General features: G+C 37.1%; 2 protein-coding genes across 2 annotated transcripts in view; one reads left to right on the top strand and one right to left on the bottom strand.

Annotated features, from left to right (window-relative positions):
• map1lc3a (microtubule-associated protein 1 light chain 3 alpha) overlaps positions 1-6,065 on the top strand; it is a 9,540-nt gene extending 3,475 nt beyond the window's left edge. Inside the window, exons 2-4 of the mRNA XM_054616398.1 lie at positions 141-196; positions 652-758; positions 3,642-6,065. Of these exons, the coding sequence (XP_054472373.1) occupies positions 141-196; positions 652-758; positions 3,642-3,804 (326 nt within the window). The 3' untranslated portion in view covers positions 3,805-6,065. The remainder of the gene's footprint in view (positions 1-140; positions 197-651; positions 759-3,641) is intronic.
• Positions 6,066-6,979: 914 nt separating this feature from the next.
• On the bottom strand, positions 6,980-14,133 carry eif6 (eukaryotic translation initiation factor 6). The gene is made up of 7 exons (XM_054616758.1): positions 14,059-14,133; positions 13,758-13,957; positions 11,708-11,793; positions 11,212-11,387; positions 10,216-10,392; positions 9,434-9,618; positions 6,980-8,593 (listed from the first exon to the last, which is right to left on the bottom strand). The coding sequence occupies exons 2-7, from the start codon at positions 13,862-13,864 to the stop codon at positions 8,584-8,586; spliced, it is 741 nt and encodes a 246-aa protein (XP_054472733.1). The 5' UTR covers positions 13,865-13,957; positions 14,059-14,133; the 3' UTR covers positions 6,980-8,583.
• Between the last annotated feature and the right edge of the window lie 3,343 nt (positions 14,134-17,476).

The raw sequence follows: 17,476 nt of genomic DNA, 5'->3' as shown, positions 1-17,476 counted from the left end.
TTGTATCCGGTAAAGATGAGTTCTTTCTGCAAATTTCCCCGCTGCAGGACTAATAAAGGATTATCTTATCTTATCTTTCAGTCTATTTTAAATGTTTAACTTGTTGTTTATGAGCTCTTTCTGTCTTTTGTCGCCCACAGCGGACCGATGCAAAGAGGTCCAGCAGATCCGTGATCAGCATCCCAACAAGATCCCTGTAAGCTGCTGCTCAAATCTGATTCCAACACATCACATGTCATTACTCTCTTAAAAGTGCAGACTCTGGTGATCCATATTAATATTTCATGTACATTAACATATGCTCCTAAATGGGATGTACCTGTGGTTACTGAGGTGCAGAAAGCAGATGATTTACTTCATATTTACCACTTAGACTCGAGAGGAATCAATGTTTACGTCCATCTCTCAGCAAGAAAGCGAATATCAAACTATTCCTTTAGCTGGAAAAATATTGCAGCATTTACATAGCTCTTAAATAACAATGGCAAACATATTTTCTTTAGCTACTTAGAATGCAAATAGCTTCATGTGAAGTGGGTGAAACAGGTTTACAGATAGCATAATATATGGCCACGCAGGATGTCTCTGATCACAGTAGAAGTTCAATCCTGCAGACGGACAGAGTGACTCACAGAACGTTGTGTTCCCCAGGTGATCATCGAGAGATATAAGGGAGAGAAGCAGCTGCCCGTTTTGGACAAAACCAAGTTCCTGGTACCGGACCACGTCAACATGAGTGAGCTGGTCAAGATCATCAGGTAAACAAACACACACACACTGCAGGTCATTACAGGCCGCTGAACTGGATACCAGTGTCGGTGAAGGTCCTTGAGTTGTATGTTTGGTATGTGTGTGTGAGCTGCTTAGTGTTTAACATTCCGTGTGTTTGGCAGTTTGTTTACAATCCTCAACTGCTCCACAACCTAGATGCATGATAATCACTACACATTCAGCCGTAGAATAACGGCAGGAGATTCATTTTTACTGTCTTGCATCACAGAGACATCATCATTTATCTGTGAGGGTCGAAGGATTCGTTGTTCAGTATCGGTCTTAAATGCTGATGGTGCAGAAATATAAAAAGGCAGTTATTTCTGTGATGTAAAAAAACAAGTCAATCACACGCCATGTTGTGGATCTGTTTCTGTAGCTGAGAGGTTTGAACCAAAGAGCATAGACTCAAAAAATGAAATGGAAAGAGGAGGTGAAACGTGAGAAGAGAGACTCTGACATCGTCAGGGTTACATTCAGTCAGCCATGACAGCAGCTCAGTCTTCAACACATACAGTCACATTAAAGTTCTGTTGTGGAGCTGAAACGATGATTCGATTGATTAATGAGTCAAATGACAGAAAAATTATTCGGCAAGTAGTTTGATAATTGATTAATTTTTAAAAAGCAAATTACCAAACATTTGCTGGTTCCAGTTTCTCAAATGTGAGGAGAGGCTGCCTTTCTCTTTGAATATTTCTCTTGGTTTTTGGACCATTTCTTTGTAAGAAACACACTATTTTCAGTATAAATGATTATATGTGTAATGAAATGAACTGTTAGTTGCATCCATAGTATTTAATGAAAACTGCAGCGTGTAGGACAGGTTGTAGTCTTCATAAGTTTTGTCCCTCAAGTAGAAACGAGTCTCTTGGCTTCAGTCGTTTAATGAGGTGAAGGTATTAAAAGGTTTAATGGGTTCTTTTAAAAAAAGTAGCCGACGTCAGGAGTTCCTTTGTTTCACAGTCTGTTAACTAAAGGGAATTTACAATTATGGTGTTAAATAAGCTTTAACTGCTGGAACACCAACATTAAATGCAGCCACTACTGATGAGTGTACATTTAAACTGTAAAGTGAAAACTCATTACCTGTATTCTCTCTCTGGATTTGAACGAGGCTGTACCTTTTCATCCCTCTATATTCATCATATTCACCACTAACACATGGATGATGGTTAATAAATGCACATTAAAACACACTATGCACCAGATGTGAGAGCCTCAGTACTCCTGAACAAACTTCACTAAAAATCAGTTATTAGTTTAAAAACACTCACCAGGTCACTTTCTCTCCATGTTGGTCACAATGTTTTCCAACAGTGAGCAGAGTTTTTTTTTTTATCTCAAACTGTCTCCAGCTTCAATTTAAACTTTTTAACAAGTTCCAAACAATCATGTTTTAGAGAGAACATGCAGAGATGTATTCAGGTTTCCTCTCAGGTAGCTCCTCTCAACCGGGATGCTTAGAGAGATGGAGGATTGGATCACCAGGAGGGGCATTCTCTGTCTTTTTGGAGAGACTTTTAGTCAGGAATCCAAACTGAAATAAGAAACTATAAAATAAGAAAAGAACATCATACAAATAGAGAAATAAATAACAACTGGAAGAGGAAGACGGACACAAAGGAGCAATACAAACAGATTAAATGTTTTTCATACAATCTATCTCTAAATTAGTTTTAGGTTTATAACGATAACTGAGATTGTATAACTGTATTATTTTTCCTGCATGAGTCGAGAGGTACCGGGAATGAATAATAAGAAAAGAGGAAGCAAAGAGAAGTCTTTGGGGATCCAGATTCTAAACACATAAAAGGTTTCTATTTTATTGTTGAACATGAATAATAAGCAGCACTCTGTTGGTGTTTTCCTGTTTCAACAGGTTGTTCTAATATAATAATTACAAATCATGCATCAATGATATTACAGTAAAGCTCCTTTAACTGTCCAATCAGATCATCTTACAGATCAATAAGATGATCGTGTTGATGGGGGGGTTTCCGGTCCTAAACGATGCTGGAGCTCCATAGATTTCATGGTCAGGGGCCGGAAGAGCGAAGGGAGGGAGGAAGGAAGCACAATTAGCAGAGTGGAAAACCTCTTCTTCTTCTTCTGACCACTAAGAGATCCGACGACCACATCCCTCTGAGATCCTTTACACTCAGTGATCCTTCACTTAGCTGGACTGATATATATATATATATATATATATATATATATATATATATATATATATACTGCAATAAAATAATGAAATGATGGAAGAAAAAGTAGAGAAACAGGAAGATGCAATAAAGATCAGAATCCAATAAGATAAAGAAAGCATAAAGAGTAAAACTGTATTATTAGTTTTAATGCTGTATGATAATCTTAGGAAGTTAAACATCATAATTCATCTCTAATATCTATTTTATATTCATGTGAAAACAACATTTTACAAGAAACATTTGAACACATCATGACAACGTTTGATTCAACAATTCTCATTTTCACTGAACAGAGCCTGAACGCATCATAATGTAACTGAACCTCTCGTTAGCGGTGCTGCTAACGTTACTAGCTCTCCTGTTGGTTTAAACACAGATTGGTTGTTCACAATGTAACATCATCAGAGACTAGAAAAACATAAACGACGTCCTGATCTCATATTTGACTGAATATTGGAGAACGATCGTCAGTAAAACTTTATTTAACACTGTGATGGTTAACAATAAACTGTGGAATTTATCCAATGCTCAAATCACGGATCAACAATGATCCGTTACACAGCTAGTAGTGACACAAAAAACCCTGTGATATCAGGCCTAGAGGCTATAACCTTTTCTCTCTTCCTCTCTTATGACCCTCCTCCTCCTCCTCCTCCTCCTCAGGCGTCGGCTGCAGCTGAACCCCACGCAGGCCTTCTTCCTGCTGGTCAACCAGCACAGCATGGTCTCCGTGTCCACGCCCATCTCTGAGATCTACGAGCAGGAGCGAGACGAGGACGGCTTCCTCTACATGGTCTACGCCTCCCAGGAGACCTTCGGCTGCTAGGGAGGGAAAAGGGGGAGGGAGGGGCATCTTCAGGTGCTGGGAGGACGGGGGGGGAGAGGAGGGAGAAGGGGAGAAAGAGAGAGAGAGTCGGTGGACCAAACTCCACCATCCTCTCCGCTGTGTTGCATTGCAGGCCAGCGTAGCAGCTCCCTGTCAGTCAGAGATCATGTGACCTCCCCCTCGTCTCCCCCTCTCTCTCCCCACCCCCCGCCGTCGTCGTCCAGCACCCTCTTCTCATTGGTCAGTACAACACTAGCGACAAACGCCAGAGGACGTCCCGTGTGTCTCTCCTGTCCTCTCAGTTAGAAGTCAGACTCATACCCGCAAGTGTTTCTAGTTTGATTTCCTCTCTTCTTCTGGTCCCACGCAGACTCTTATTTTGAAAAGGTGGGATAAACCAACCGATGGAGTTTGAAACCGGCGAGTTAAAAATACATTATACAAACATATGTGTGCGTTTAAGAGCTAAACTTGAATCCAGGTCAGCCAGTCAGGAGTCCAGGGTGTCATTTGAAGCTGGTGCTGATGATGTCACTGATGCTGGTGAGGTTCAGACGTCCCCAGTGACCTGCTGTCGCTCTGTGTTCTCCTCCTCGCAACAGCAGTAGTACAAGCTAGAAGATAGGTCTGTAGTTTATGTTGTTTTTAACTTTTTTAACTCACATTTTAGTTTTTTGTTTTTTTTAATTGTCCTCTTTTAACTGTAGTTTGTTATGTAGCTAGTTCTTCTGTTACCGTTAGCCTGAAGCTAGCTCGCCAGACGAGTAGCTGACAATCTGTAATACTCAATAACAGTAATTTTACATGTGCAATATTAACCCCCCCCCCTTACACAACCTTGCACACTACTCCACTCCCCCCCTCCCTATAAAGTAACTGAACCACCCCGTCACAGAAGGGAATTTAGCATCACTAACCTCACGCTGCTACAGGTCGACAGCATGCTAATAGACTGAAGTGTTTTTACCCCGTAAGCACAAATCACCTGTAGTATCACTGCTCACCTGTCGTCTGCTACATTTAGCCACGCCTACATTTCATGTCATAAACCAATCAGTTGAAGCCGATTTTAGACCGCTGAAAGTTAAATGCCTGCTTGGTTTTCTTAAAGGGCCAGTGTGTTGGATTTAGTGGGATCATAGGAACTATATTTTCATTTGATTATGATCACCTGAAAATAAGAATCGTTAGTGTTTTTGCAGAATGAGAATGAGAGTGTCCTCTTCAAAGAGTCCTCCATGTTTCTACGGGAGCCCAGAACGGACAAACCAAACACCACTGGTGCTTTTAGTGTTTTTACTTTACTTCAAGGCCACCGTAGTTCTCTTCACGCTGAGAAAGACACTGTTATCCTGATAGATGCAGGATTCATATGTTAATGGGAAACCTTGAAAAGTCATGGAGTCATAAATTAGCAATTTCAAAACCTGGAGGTGTTTTGCAAAAGTGAAAACCCAGAAAGTTTTCATAAATCCGTTTGTAAAATAGAGAACATGTGGTTCAGTTTAGATTCACTGAGAAACATCTACATTGGTTAAATAATACTTTAATGTTCACGTCAGTTACTTCACTGAACGTTGCTTTGTTTTCTTATTTTTCATTTTCAAATGAAAAATTTCCCTCAAAGTCTTGTTGGAAAAAAATGAGTTTGAATCCACTAAATCCTTCGCACTGGCCCTTTTAAGAGTAACAATAAAAAACACAAACATGTAAGATATGATAATTATTAGGAGACAAGCAGCCATCTGGCTTGAAGCTGACACTGTTGGTGAGGATCATTAGCAACAGGAGGAGACGATTAAGGATCCGTTCAGCAGACGTGGAGCTCGCAATGAAACGGCAATAAATGAAACTGACATGAGCTGACAGGAAGTGATCAAATCCCAGTGAAGTTGATCTTCTGTCGTTTGTCCCCGTGACGACGCCGTCTCCTCCTCGTGTCGCACAGCTTGTAATAAAAACGCCACGCGTGTTTCCCGGTAGCGTAGACGAACATCAGACATAACAAAATGTATTTAATGTTGAAAATGAATGAGCTTCTTTTGCACATAAATTAATACAAATATAAAAAAAGAGAGTTGGCATAGATTTTTGTTTTTTAGGGATATTTACTGTATATCTATATAACGATCTTTTTTTGTATGGGCTCCTCTGCTCTCTGTGTGTCCGTCTGTCGGCCTTTGTTTGATGAGACTTTATAGACACAAAAGGTTGTGAAGCACTACAAACCTTGCATGTTTTAACCTTTCTTTTTTTTTTTTTTTTTTTAATAAATGTATATTGATTTTACGCAATAGATATAATTGTATTGTTTGATTTAGAGAAAAAATAAGTCTTTTTAGATGTTTCCCAAACCAAAAAACTGAAAATATGTGTATGTTTAAAACAAAAACAAAAAAAAAGGTGTGCGTATAAACGATCATATAATCGACGTGTTATTACAAAGTGTGTTTTTCTTTAGGCTTCCTGACATTGTCACTATTCAGAGGGGTGTACATAGATGCATTGCTGCAACCTTATTCAAAGCATTTGCCAATAAATAAAAAAAGTTGCCTTTAATATGTTTTTTGTCTTTTTTCTGTGTTCATATGAAGTCCTTTTTATTAAATGATGTCCTGTATTCACCAGCAGATGACACTAAAGACGACCAGACAGCATTTCAGAGCTTCTACTGAAGAAAAGTGTTGATTCATTTATGTAAAAATACTCCATTACAAGTTAAAGTCCTGCAGAATGAAACCCAATTTAAGTAAAAATATTAAAATATTATCATTAAATGTACTTGTTCTGCAGAAAAATGTCTCCAGTGACAGATATATTAATATATATGACTTTAGCTAGTTTTAACTACTTTATATGCAGTCATAGTTTAGTCCAGAGGGTCACCGGATACATCTGAGGGGTCCGGAGACGATTAATGGAAGAGAAGAGAAAGAATAGACGAAGTTTTCAGTTTATGGACTTCTCTGATCTTTGATTTTTTGGTAAATAGCGGATCATTTTCCATCCTAAGGCTTTGGACAGTTATTTTATTGAACATTTTCTTACATTCATTTATCCAGAAAAGTCTCTGAGATTTAAAATTTGTTTGATGGAAGCATAAACAGTCTCACAGATAAAAACCAAAAAGTTGAAAGCAGCATAAAAAAAGTCATGAAAGAGACAAGACTTTAAAAACACAGTAAACTGAATCAGTTTAATATCAGGAGGTTCCATGTTCATAAAACAATCAAGTTTAAAGTCTCTGTACTTTAAAACCATTAGAGGATCCAAAAAGATCTTCACCTAAAACACTGCAGGTTCTAGGAACCATAAACATAATTAGTTTTTTTGACTGAAGGCTGAAAGTTTTAGGAGGCTGATCATGTTTAATATATTTAGTAGTATTAATATACAGAGAAATATACCAATACTCTATTCCACGGAGAAAGAAAACAAACCGTCTCGTACAAACGAAATGAATCAGAGACAATCGTAACGCAGCATGAATCTGAATCCAACATTTTCAAAGATGCAGATTTAAAATATCAATAACTGATAAAAGTGTTGATTGAATGAATTGTTTAATGGAAAACAAACTTCGCTGAGTTTCTCTTTAAGACTCGATACGATGTTTTAAAGACAGACTGTCTTCTAGGAAAAAAAAGTTTTAAAAGTTTAGAGAAAACTCTTTCGTGAACATGAAGCACGACAAACTGGTTTCATCTGCTTAAACTGGTTTAACAATGTGATATTTTATAGTTTATCATGTGTTTTAATGTAAAATATTAACTGAAAAGTAAATGTAGCTGTTGAATAAATGTAGCCGGTAAAAAAAACAAATATCTCCTGAAATATATTGGAGGAGAAATGCAAAGCAGCATGAATACAAGTCCTTTAAACTTCTGCCTAAATGACAGTACTTCAGTAAATGGACTTGTACTACGACACCTGAAGCTCAAAACAACACAAAGAGATAAAAAGAGGGTGATTTACTTTATTTTACAAGACAGACGAATACGACCTGTTGGTTCAGAAACATCGGCCGAGTTCAGAGGTCAGAGGTCAGCGGGCAGAAAGACAGAAGTAGAAAAAAAACCAATCGTCTTTGCTTCGATCTGCTGACTTTGTTTGAGACGTAACTCCACCTGTGAGTAGAGTTAGTTAAGCCTCTCTCTCTAAAATCCTTCAATAAACTTCCTGACCTGTAAACTAACGACGGATCTTTGCTTCTTACGGTTTCATACACAAAAAACAAACGTGAGTTCAACTCTTCAAGCGTCAGAAACACGTTGGCGATGCGGTTCAGAATCATGCTTCCTGGCTGACTTAGTTCCCAGTTAGGGTGAAAATCATCCAGAAAAAAAAAAGCTCCAACTGAAGAGTTTAGATACAGGCACTGAAATAAATTCATAATATCTATCAGAACCTCGGCCACCTTTATTCTATCCAGACAGAGAAGACTTCTTATTTCTACCTGTTTGGTTACAAGGTTTAGTGACACAAAGGCTGAAATAAAGTCTCTCCTTTGATAAACTATCAGTACTAACATACAGGTGACGGATCTTTTCTCTGCAGAAAGACGTTTTTTTTAAAAAACGATGAAATGTTTTAGACAGATTAAACCAAATCCTACAAACAAAAGGCACAAAACGCCGGCTGTAACGTGGCTGCAGGTGTGAGCGGTGATTTCTGAGTGAAGGTGAAGAGTTGGAGGAGGCGTCTGAAGAGAAATGAGAGAGCGAGTGATCCTCAGCAGAGATCTTCACCGGAGGGAAACTGCAGAGGAGGCGGCGGTTTTTACGCCATGCTGAAGGGAAACAGAGCAGAGGAGATGGTTGGAATCACAGGATTTACTCTGAAGTGTTGTTTTCAGATTAAACAGGATTAAAGGAGAGGACTGTTTCTGTAAAGTGCATCGAGGACGGCAGAGAGAGAGGCAGACAGATGTGAAGCTGCAGGATCCCAAAGGATGATCCCAAGTCTAGTTAACATCAATGTCCGACCAAATGTCATCATTTCATAATTTTATCTTTTAGACATTAGTGTGAAATTGTCATAATTAGCAGATTGATTTGGAGTTATGGTTTAAAAATGTCTTTTATTAAGGTCACAGTGCTTTTTGACATAAAAAATATGATCAGTTCATCTTCAGAGTCTAAGAAGTTTGTAAAAAAAAATGTAAGGAATTTGCCTGAGAAGTGGACGTTCGTAAAGACACAAAATAAAATATAATACCTCTGAGAAATAAAATACTTAAGAGAGAGAGAGACAGAGAGAGAGAGAGAGAGACAGAGAGATAGAGAGAGACAGAGAGAGAGAGGGGTGTGTGTAAACAGACAGTCAAGATCTAGTAAACAAAGTCCAGTTTGACGTAACTTTAGTGAAAAAACAAGTTAAACTGAGCTGCAAACAGTGAGCAGTACTAAAGTGAACAGATGGTGGTGTGTGTGTGTGTGTGTGTGTGTGTGTGTGTGTGTGTAACAAGTGTTAATGAGTCAGTCTGTCTCCCAGCTGTTGAGTGTTACAATCATTTCTGAATGTGTGAAACAGGAAGTAAAGATAAGATCGTCTCTCTGTTCATCTGATGACCTCGTCTTGTTATAATAATAATAATAATAATAATAGTAAAGTTTCCCGGTGTCCTCACCTGTCGATCAGAGAGTCCCTCATGCTGGTGGCGATGGCGGACGGCTGTGCCGAGTCGCTGAGCCTGAAGACGCTCTCGATGACGGACAGCTCGGTGCTGGTGGTGTCCAGACCGCAGAACGCACACCAGTCGTTGACCACCATCCCCGCCGCGATGACCTCACTGCCCCGGTTCACCGTGCCGGCCTGGACGGGAAGCGACTCACTGTTAGCGACTACGGTTCTATGATACATTACTTTTCTGTCAGGTACTGCTGGTAGTGGTACTTCTTTAAAACTCTTGTTTTTATCCATAGTTACTTTTTCTATTTTAATCAAATATTTCTTATTATATTTATCTTACTGTTATTGATATTCTACTTTGCATTGGTGTCAGTGTTACTTCTTATACAGTTAATATTTATCACTATTCTTTGTATTATTTTGACTTTTATTGTTTGTAATCTTTGATCATAAGAATTAATAATATCTTATCCTATAATTGAGAGCAATCATAATCAGTTTCTCCCTACATGCCTGTTTGTCTACCTGTCTGTCTCACATCCTTACTGTCTGTCTGTCTGTCTTACTGTCTGTCTGTCTGTCTGTCTGTCTGTCACTGTGTGATTCTTTATCTCATGTCTGTTCCATCACGTCTCCGTGCTTCAGCGTTAACAAACATTTAAATAAAAAGCACCACGAGCTCTTTTATTCTCAAATATTGTTTCTTTTGAAAGTAATAGATATCTTTTCTTTCTGTATTTTGATTGGTTGACCATAAACCAACCTCTCTCCGTCACTCACCACTAGGGGGACCTGCAGCAGAGACGACAGCTCGTCCTGGTCTTCTATGGAGGTCTTCGGGTGGACGAGGCCTCCCTGGTTGCTGAATGCGCAGTAGGAGCCGACCAGGACCTGCTCTGCTACCGTCTGACGGAAAACCTCCACCTTCAGGGTGTCTGCCAGGATCTCCTCCGTCTCCTGAAAGATAGAGGACGGGCAGCAGGTGTTAAGACGAGGGATGGACCCGAAACCCGGAGAACTGATGCGAGAGAACACAAAGATCCAAAGCGGTTCTACGCGTTCCTCCAGTAGAAGCTGAGAACTCAATAAAGCCCTCACTAGTTCAGGAGAACATCTGGACAACAAGCAGAACATCAGTCTGCAGAAATGATCAGTTTATACTGTTTGGAGATCAGCCGTCCATCCTCGTCCACTGCAGCCAACGTTTGTCTAACTAGCACAAAAACAACCCCCTATTGTGTTTGTGTATTTGCATGTATGTATATTTGTATGTATCTATGTGTCTCCTAGGTTTTTAGAAACTCTTGTGACAGTTCTGATGTGAGAGGGAGACTTGTGTGTTTTTAGCATTATTTATATGAAAAAAGGACTTGCTGCCACATGTCAAAAGTAGGAAACCAAGCACAGCTCACAATATGCTGTGTTGTTACCTTAAGATCTAAGTTTGTATCTGTGAAACCTTTTATGCTTCTATCAAACTCATTTTTTTGTCTTAAAGTCTGATCACAACAACAGGATCATCAATCAAAGATAACTTATTAGCTGAGAATGTGTTTTTATAGATTTAGGAACTTCTTGTTTTGCTGCTCAAGTAAGAACATTTGTTTCCATACAAGAATAATAAAGAAATGTTGATTCTTTTATTAATTAATTGCCTTTTTTGTCACAAAATAATCAAAAAGAACCACTAAGGGTACTAATGAAACCCTAACGATGACCATCCCTTGTTAGGGATTCTGCTTCTTTCCATCACATGGGTGTGTCTGAGCGCCTCACCCTGTCGAGGTCGGGGTGGACCAGCGCCACGTAGTCGTTGCAGGCGATGACGTTGCCGAGAGCAGACAGCCTCTCCTCCACTCTCTGGATCTTCACCGCTTCCGGCAGACAGTTTCTGATGTGCTGCAGCTCCTGGTCGGTCGTGTTGCTGGGCACCATGAGGCCGTGGCGGTTACCTGAGAGGAGCAGGAACAGCGGAGGGTCGGTGTTGGTGAGGTTCTTCAAGAGACTCATCAGAATAAATAAACCAACTAACGCTTTAATGCAGATTTAGTTTCTGTTTTATGACAAAACATTTGAAAAAAAAGAGTTGGAAAAATTAGGCAAAACCAAATGAGGAGAGAAAAGTGTTGTAAAGATTACAGTGGTGGTATGAACCATGAAACAAGCTTATGGTGTGTGTGTGTGTGTGTGTGTGTGTGTGTGTGTGTGTGTGTGTGTGTGTGTGTGTGTGTGTGTGTGTGTGTGTGTGTGTGTGTTCCACATCATTACTCACCCACACACATCCTCCCGATGATGCGACAGCCTGCGATGGAAGCGTGAACCACTGGGATGGTTTCTGACAGTTCCCCCTCGAACACACTGCAGTCACACAAACAAAAAGCCCGTCACTCCTTCCTGCTCCGAGTGGAGACGAACCGGAGCCGGCTGTTCGATCCCGAGCCGCCCGTCGATTCAACACTCAATGATAAGACAAAAGAGTCCCTCACATGAATCCTCCACCACTAAACTCCTGTTCCAACCAGACTAAAATGCTTAAGGTGGATTTGAATCATTTCTAAATGTTGGGATTTCATCCAAATGGAGGCCTGCGTGCTGGATCATCAACACGCCCAATGTCAACAGGGATCACAAATATTATTTAAATGAACTAAATTATGTTCTAACTGGTTTGTATGTTTAATTTGCCATATTTTTCAGTGGGGTTTGGAGTGGCAGTATCTCAAAGCAGCAGAATGACGTTAATGACAGAATGATGTTAATGTTCCTTGGTGTGATTTATAACAGCGGAAATTAGCAATTTACATTTCAGCAATTTAAAGTTACAGGACCAATCATTAACGACATCATACAATAAAGAAATAGTTCTGTGTGTGAAATGTTGGACATGATTAAAAAAATAAGTATTCTGTTTGTTTACTAGCTGATAATAATGTAAAACATCAGTATTTTAACGGTTTATATAAACAGATATTAAACATTTTATAGTATCACGGCACAATAACAACTTTATGTTTAAACATTACTGGATTTCTAGGCCAATATTGATATCAATTTTGAAGTTTTAAGTTTTTATGAGCTGCAATTTCCTGGCAAACGATCCTATTTTGTTAGAAGCTTGAGTTGGCATGTGCTCGTTATTGTCAATATATACAAAGCAAATTTGTATCACGATATCTAAATATGTTAAATAAATCACTTAGTGATTGAATTCTCCTTTAGCTCTCCCAGTTCCTATTTCAATCTGCACACATTCTGATGCTACATTACTGCTGGTTTCTTCTCTTCTGGTTCAACTGTTCACTTTGTTCTCCATCTGCTAGTTAAACTAAATATCATCTGTACTATCTGTATTCCAATTAGCACTTATTGTATTCATATTAGTCTGTTGCTCTTATTGTATTCATATTAGTCTGTTGCTCTTATTGTATTCATATTAGTTTGTTTCACTTATTGTATTCATATTAGTTTGTTTCACTTATTGTATTCATATTAGTTTGTTGCTCTTATTGTATTCATATTAGTTTGTTGCTCTTATTGTATTCATATTAGTTTGTTGCTCTTATTGTATTCATATTAGTCTGTTGCACTTATTGTATTCATATTAGTTTGTTTCACTTATTGTATTCATATTAGTTTGTTGCACTTATTGTATTCATATTAGTTTGTTTCTGTACTTTTGCTCTGGTTTCTGCTCTTAGATGCTTGTTTAAGAAAGGAGATGCACTTATGACTTCTGGTGACTAGTAGTTCTCTTGAATACCTATGTTGAATACACTTCCTGTAAGTCGCTTTGGATAAAAGCGTCTGCTAAATGACTGTAATGTCTGTAATGTAATGTCTGTAATGACTGTAATGTCTGTAATGTAATGTCTGTAATGTAATGTCTGTAATGTAATGTCTGTAATGTAATGTAATCTGCCAGTTAAACTAAATAACATCTGATCATTTTCAAGCTAAAAGCATTAAAGACCATTCAGATTTATCGATTATTGACTGTGTGATTAGTGTTTGTGATTAATGTGTGTGTGAGATTAATGTGTGTGTGTGTGTGTGATTAATGTGTGTGTGTGAGATTAATGTGTGTGTGTGTGTGTGTGTGTGAGATTAATGTGTGTGTGTGAGATTAAAGTGTGTGTGAGAGAGATTAGTGTGTGTGTGATTAATGTGTGTGTACTTTTAATTTGACACCCCTCATCATGTTACATAAAGTAAATTGCACAGATTGCTCTTTGATGACATCAGCCCTCGAGGCTATTAGCCGGTTAGCCTCCATGCTAACACCACACACACACACACACACACACACACACACACACACACACCTGTAGAAGTTCTCCGAGCCGCCCACCGCCACCAGGCAGTAGGTGTTGGTGAGTTTGGCGAAGCAGCCGATCTCGTTGTTTTTCTCAAAAGATGCTCTGACGGCCATGATGCCTGTTAGCTTCTCTGCTAGCTTCTCTGTTAGCTTCTCTGCTAGCTTCTCTGTTAGCTTCTCTGCTAGCTTCTCTGCTAGCTTCTGATCCTGAAACAACAACATTAACGAACACACACAGTTGTATCAACACGTCACCATGTCTGTCTGTTACATACATTAACGTGTGCAGAGTAGAACCATGCTCTCACCTGAGCTCTGTCTCTGGACTCGTGGGGATTCCCTTCAAACACACGTGTGAGCTTCCGCTTCCGGGTCTGCGTGATGACGTAGGACGCAGCACGCTGTCGCTAAGAACAACCCGGGCTTTACGTTAATGTATTATTACAAAAGATAAACTCAATTTAACTGGATTTCTGTGTGGATTTGAAGATTATATTAACGTATAAAAATAAATAAATAAAACTGACAAATTATGCTTTTATATTATTTAAGTTTAAACTTCCCAAATCTATTTTTTATTATTAATTTAAAAATGTATTTATTTTAATAAATGTTCTGTTGTTCTCTGTTCAAACTTTTTTTGTTATTAATTTTAAAATGTATTTATTTCAATTATTTTTCTGTTGTTCTCTGTTCAAACTTTTTTTATTATTAATTTTAAAATGTATTTATTTCAATTATTTTTCTGTTGTTCTCTGTTCAATTATGAAGATTATATTAACGTATAAAAATAAATAAATAAAACTGACAAATTATGCTTTTATATTATTTAAGTTTAACCTTCCCAAATCTATTTTTTTATTTAAAAATGTATTTATTTTAATAAATGTTCTGTTGTTCTCTGTTCAAACTTTTTTTATTATTCATTTTAAAATGTATTTATTTCAATAAATGTTCTGTTGTTCTCTGTTCAAACTTTTATTATTATTAATTTTAAAATGTATTTATTTAAATTATTTTTCTGTTGTTCTCTGTTCAAACTTTTTTATTATTAATTTTAAAATGTATTTATTTCAATTATTTTTCTGTTGTTCTTTGTTCAATTATGTTGAGCACTGTCTGCAATGTTGTATATTTAGATTTATTCATTATTTTTTACAAATGAACATAGTCCAAAGTGTTGTTTCTCCATCATCAGTCAGTTATAATAGTTATTCAAAAGATAAACCCAATTTAACTGGATTTCTATGTGGATTTGAAGATTATATTAACGTATAAAAATAAATACATAAAACTGACAAATTATGCTTTTATATTATTTAAGTTTAAACTTCCCAAATCTATTTTTTTTTATTATTTTTAAAATGTATTTATTTTAATTATTTTTCTGTTTTTCTCTGTTTAATTATGTTGAGCACTGTCTGCAATGTTTGTATTATTATTATTATTATTATTATTATTATTATTATTATTATTATTATTATTATTATTATTATTATTTATATCTACAGTTCCAGTCAAAAGTTTGGACACACCTTCTCATTCAACTACTTTGAAGAATCTAAAACATATTCTGGTTTGTTGAGCATTTGTTTGTTTACCACATAATTCCATATGTGTTCCTTCATAGTTTGGATGTCTTCAATATTAATCTACAATGTAGAAAAAAATAAAAATAAAAATAAAGAAAAACCATTGACTGAGAAGGTGTGTCCAAACTTTTGACTGGTACTGTATGTTGAGCCATGTCTGCAATGTTTGTATATTTAGATTTTTTTTTTCAAATAAATGAAGTCAAAAGTGTTTTTCCATCGTCAGTCATACGCTACTACATATTATTTGTTTTTGACACGAACACTGTATCTTGTTTGAAGCATGTTTTGATTCATAATAAATGTTTATTTTCTCAAGAAATATCAAAGTCATGAAGCAAAATCAAAAATGTTTAAATTTTCATCATAAATTTAAAAGCAGTAAAAATATTAATAAAACAGCAATTACAACTTATAATATTTTACTGTATGGCTACTATTTAGACTTGTTTTTATATATGCTGTTGATCGTTGGTCTTTTTGTATATTATTTACATATACATCATTTTTTCCATACTTGGCTGTTGTGTCTATTTCTGTGTAAGTGTATTGAGAGCAGTCAAATTCCCTGTACATGCAAACATTCTGCAAAAAGACGATTAAGATAGTTTGCTATTTATCTTCAGATCGAAATGTCAATGTTTGTTTTCCTTTTTTCTCTTGTAAACGGTACTTTTTATCAACATTTTATAGCAGAAATCATAGTCATAAAGTCCTTCATTCACGCGCTAAAAAAGGGCATAAATATTAAAATATCAGATTATTAGAAACTAAAAAAACAATTGAGTAATTTAACATCTACTTACATGTTTGTTGCTCGTTACAGTTTCATATTCAAGTTCATTTAGACTCTAGGAAGATGAATATGTTTAGAAAAAAATAACGAAATCCTAATTTGTTAGTTCAATTATCGAAGTAATTTGAACATTTTCATGTCTATATTTAGACAAAGACATGTATTCATTAATAGACCTATAATGCAATATTTAATTTGCTCGATTCAGAATCCCAATGACCTTTTTTGGCCAATGTGTTTAGAATAAGACCATTTCTAGTGGCTCTCAATCAACTTGTCTATAGTTACAGGAACCGTTTTCAGGAGGAGACGCTGTATACAGATATATATATATATATATATATATATATATATATATATATATTGTCCAAACAGGGACAACGAGAGTAAATGTAAATAGAAAGAAGTCAGTGAAACAACTACAGACAACAATACAACAAAGCCAACACAACTCTCCACAAACTCTCACTGTAAACAGAGATACAAATCGTTGTATTAATATTAAAATCTGTTACTTAATATGCAAACAGTAGGTAGTAGTGCTTTATGCATAACAATAAACATAGTAAGGAAATGTAATGTAAATAAATAAAAATAGAAGAAACTCTGCAAAAGTTGAGAAAACAATGTTTCATATAACATTATTTTCATATATTCATTGTCAACTTGACTGTTGCATTGCTTCTTCTATTTTTATTTGCATGCACCAAATATCTGTTTTTAAAAAGAAACGTGTGCAGTTGTGTTCAGGAATGTGCAAGAGTACAAAGAATGTGTGCAATGTGCAGAGATTATGATCCAGATGCACCTATACTATATTATATTTGACAGTTATTGATTATCATACACTAGTTATCTGTTTATACCTTAAAATATATATTATTTCTGGTTTCTTTTTATTATCTTAACGCCTGTTTTTTATAGTTTCAGACATTTTCATGTTTCCTCTCATGTCTGTGTGTCTGTGCATGAAAAGAAAAAAGGACTTGAAAGAAGAAGTCTCCTCCTTTCTCCTCCTTTCTCCTCCTTTCTCCTGTGAGACCTGCATGGCAACAGATGGAGCTCCTGGCCCTCCTCCTCCTCCTCCTCCGGTCCTCCTGCATCCTCCTCCTCCTCCTGCAGCTCCGGGCCAATCACAGCCGCCGCTCCCGTGTGACGTCATTGTTTGTTGACACTGCCATTAGCTCGCCTCCTGTGTGACGTCACAGCAGCATGTCTGGGTGGGGGAGGAGACAAAGAGCGTCAGAGTTCAGGGAGGAGGTCTCACTCAGCCCTGTTTCTTTTGGTCCGCTCAACATCTGCTTTTTCTTTCCAGATTATTATTATTATTATTATTAT

Source organism: Anoplopoma fimbria, chromosome 17 (genome assembly GCF_027596085.1).
Source record: "Anoplopoma fimbria isolate UVic2021 breed Golden Eagle Sablefish chromosome 17, Afim_UVic_2022, whole genome shotgun sequence".
NCBI classification, from domain to species: domain Eukaryota; kingdom Metazoa; phylum Chordata; class Actinopteri; order Perciformes; family Anoplopomatidae; genus Anoplopoma; species Anoplopoma fimbria.
This window is presented reverse-complemented; position numbering and strand designations above follow the sequence as displayed.

What these genes read in the sequence shown, in the direction of transcription:
- eif6 (XM_054616758.1), bottom strand. Translation starts at nt 13,864, where the DNA reads ATGGCCGTCAGAGCATCTTTTGAGAAAAACAACGAGATCGGCTGCTTC. An exon ending in CATCGGGAGGATGTGTGTGG is followed by an intron (nt 11,388 to 11,707) that starts GTGAGTAATGAT and finishes TGCTCCTCTCAG; the next exon opens with GTAACCGCCACGGCCTCATG. An exon ending in TCCACCCCGACCTCGACAGG is followed by an intron (nt 10,393 to 11,211) that starts GTGAGGCGCTCA and finishes TCTATCTTTCAG; the next exon opens with GAGACGGAGGAGATCCTGGC.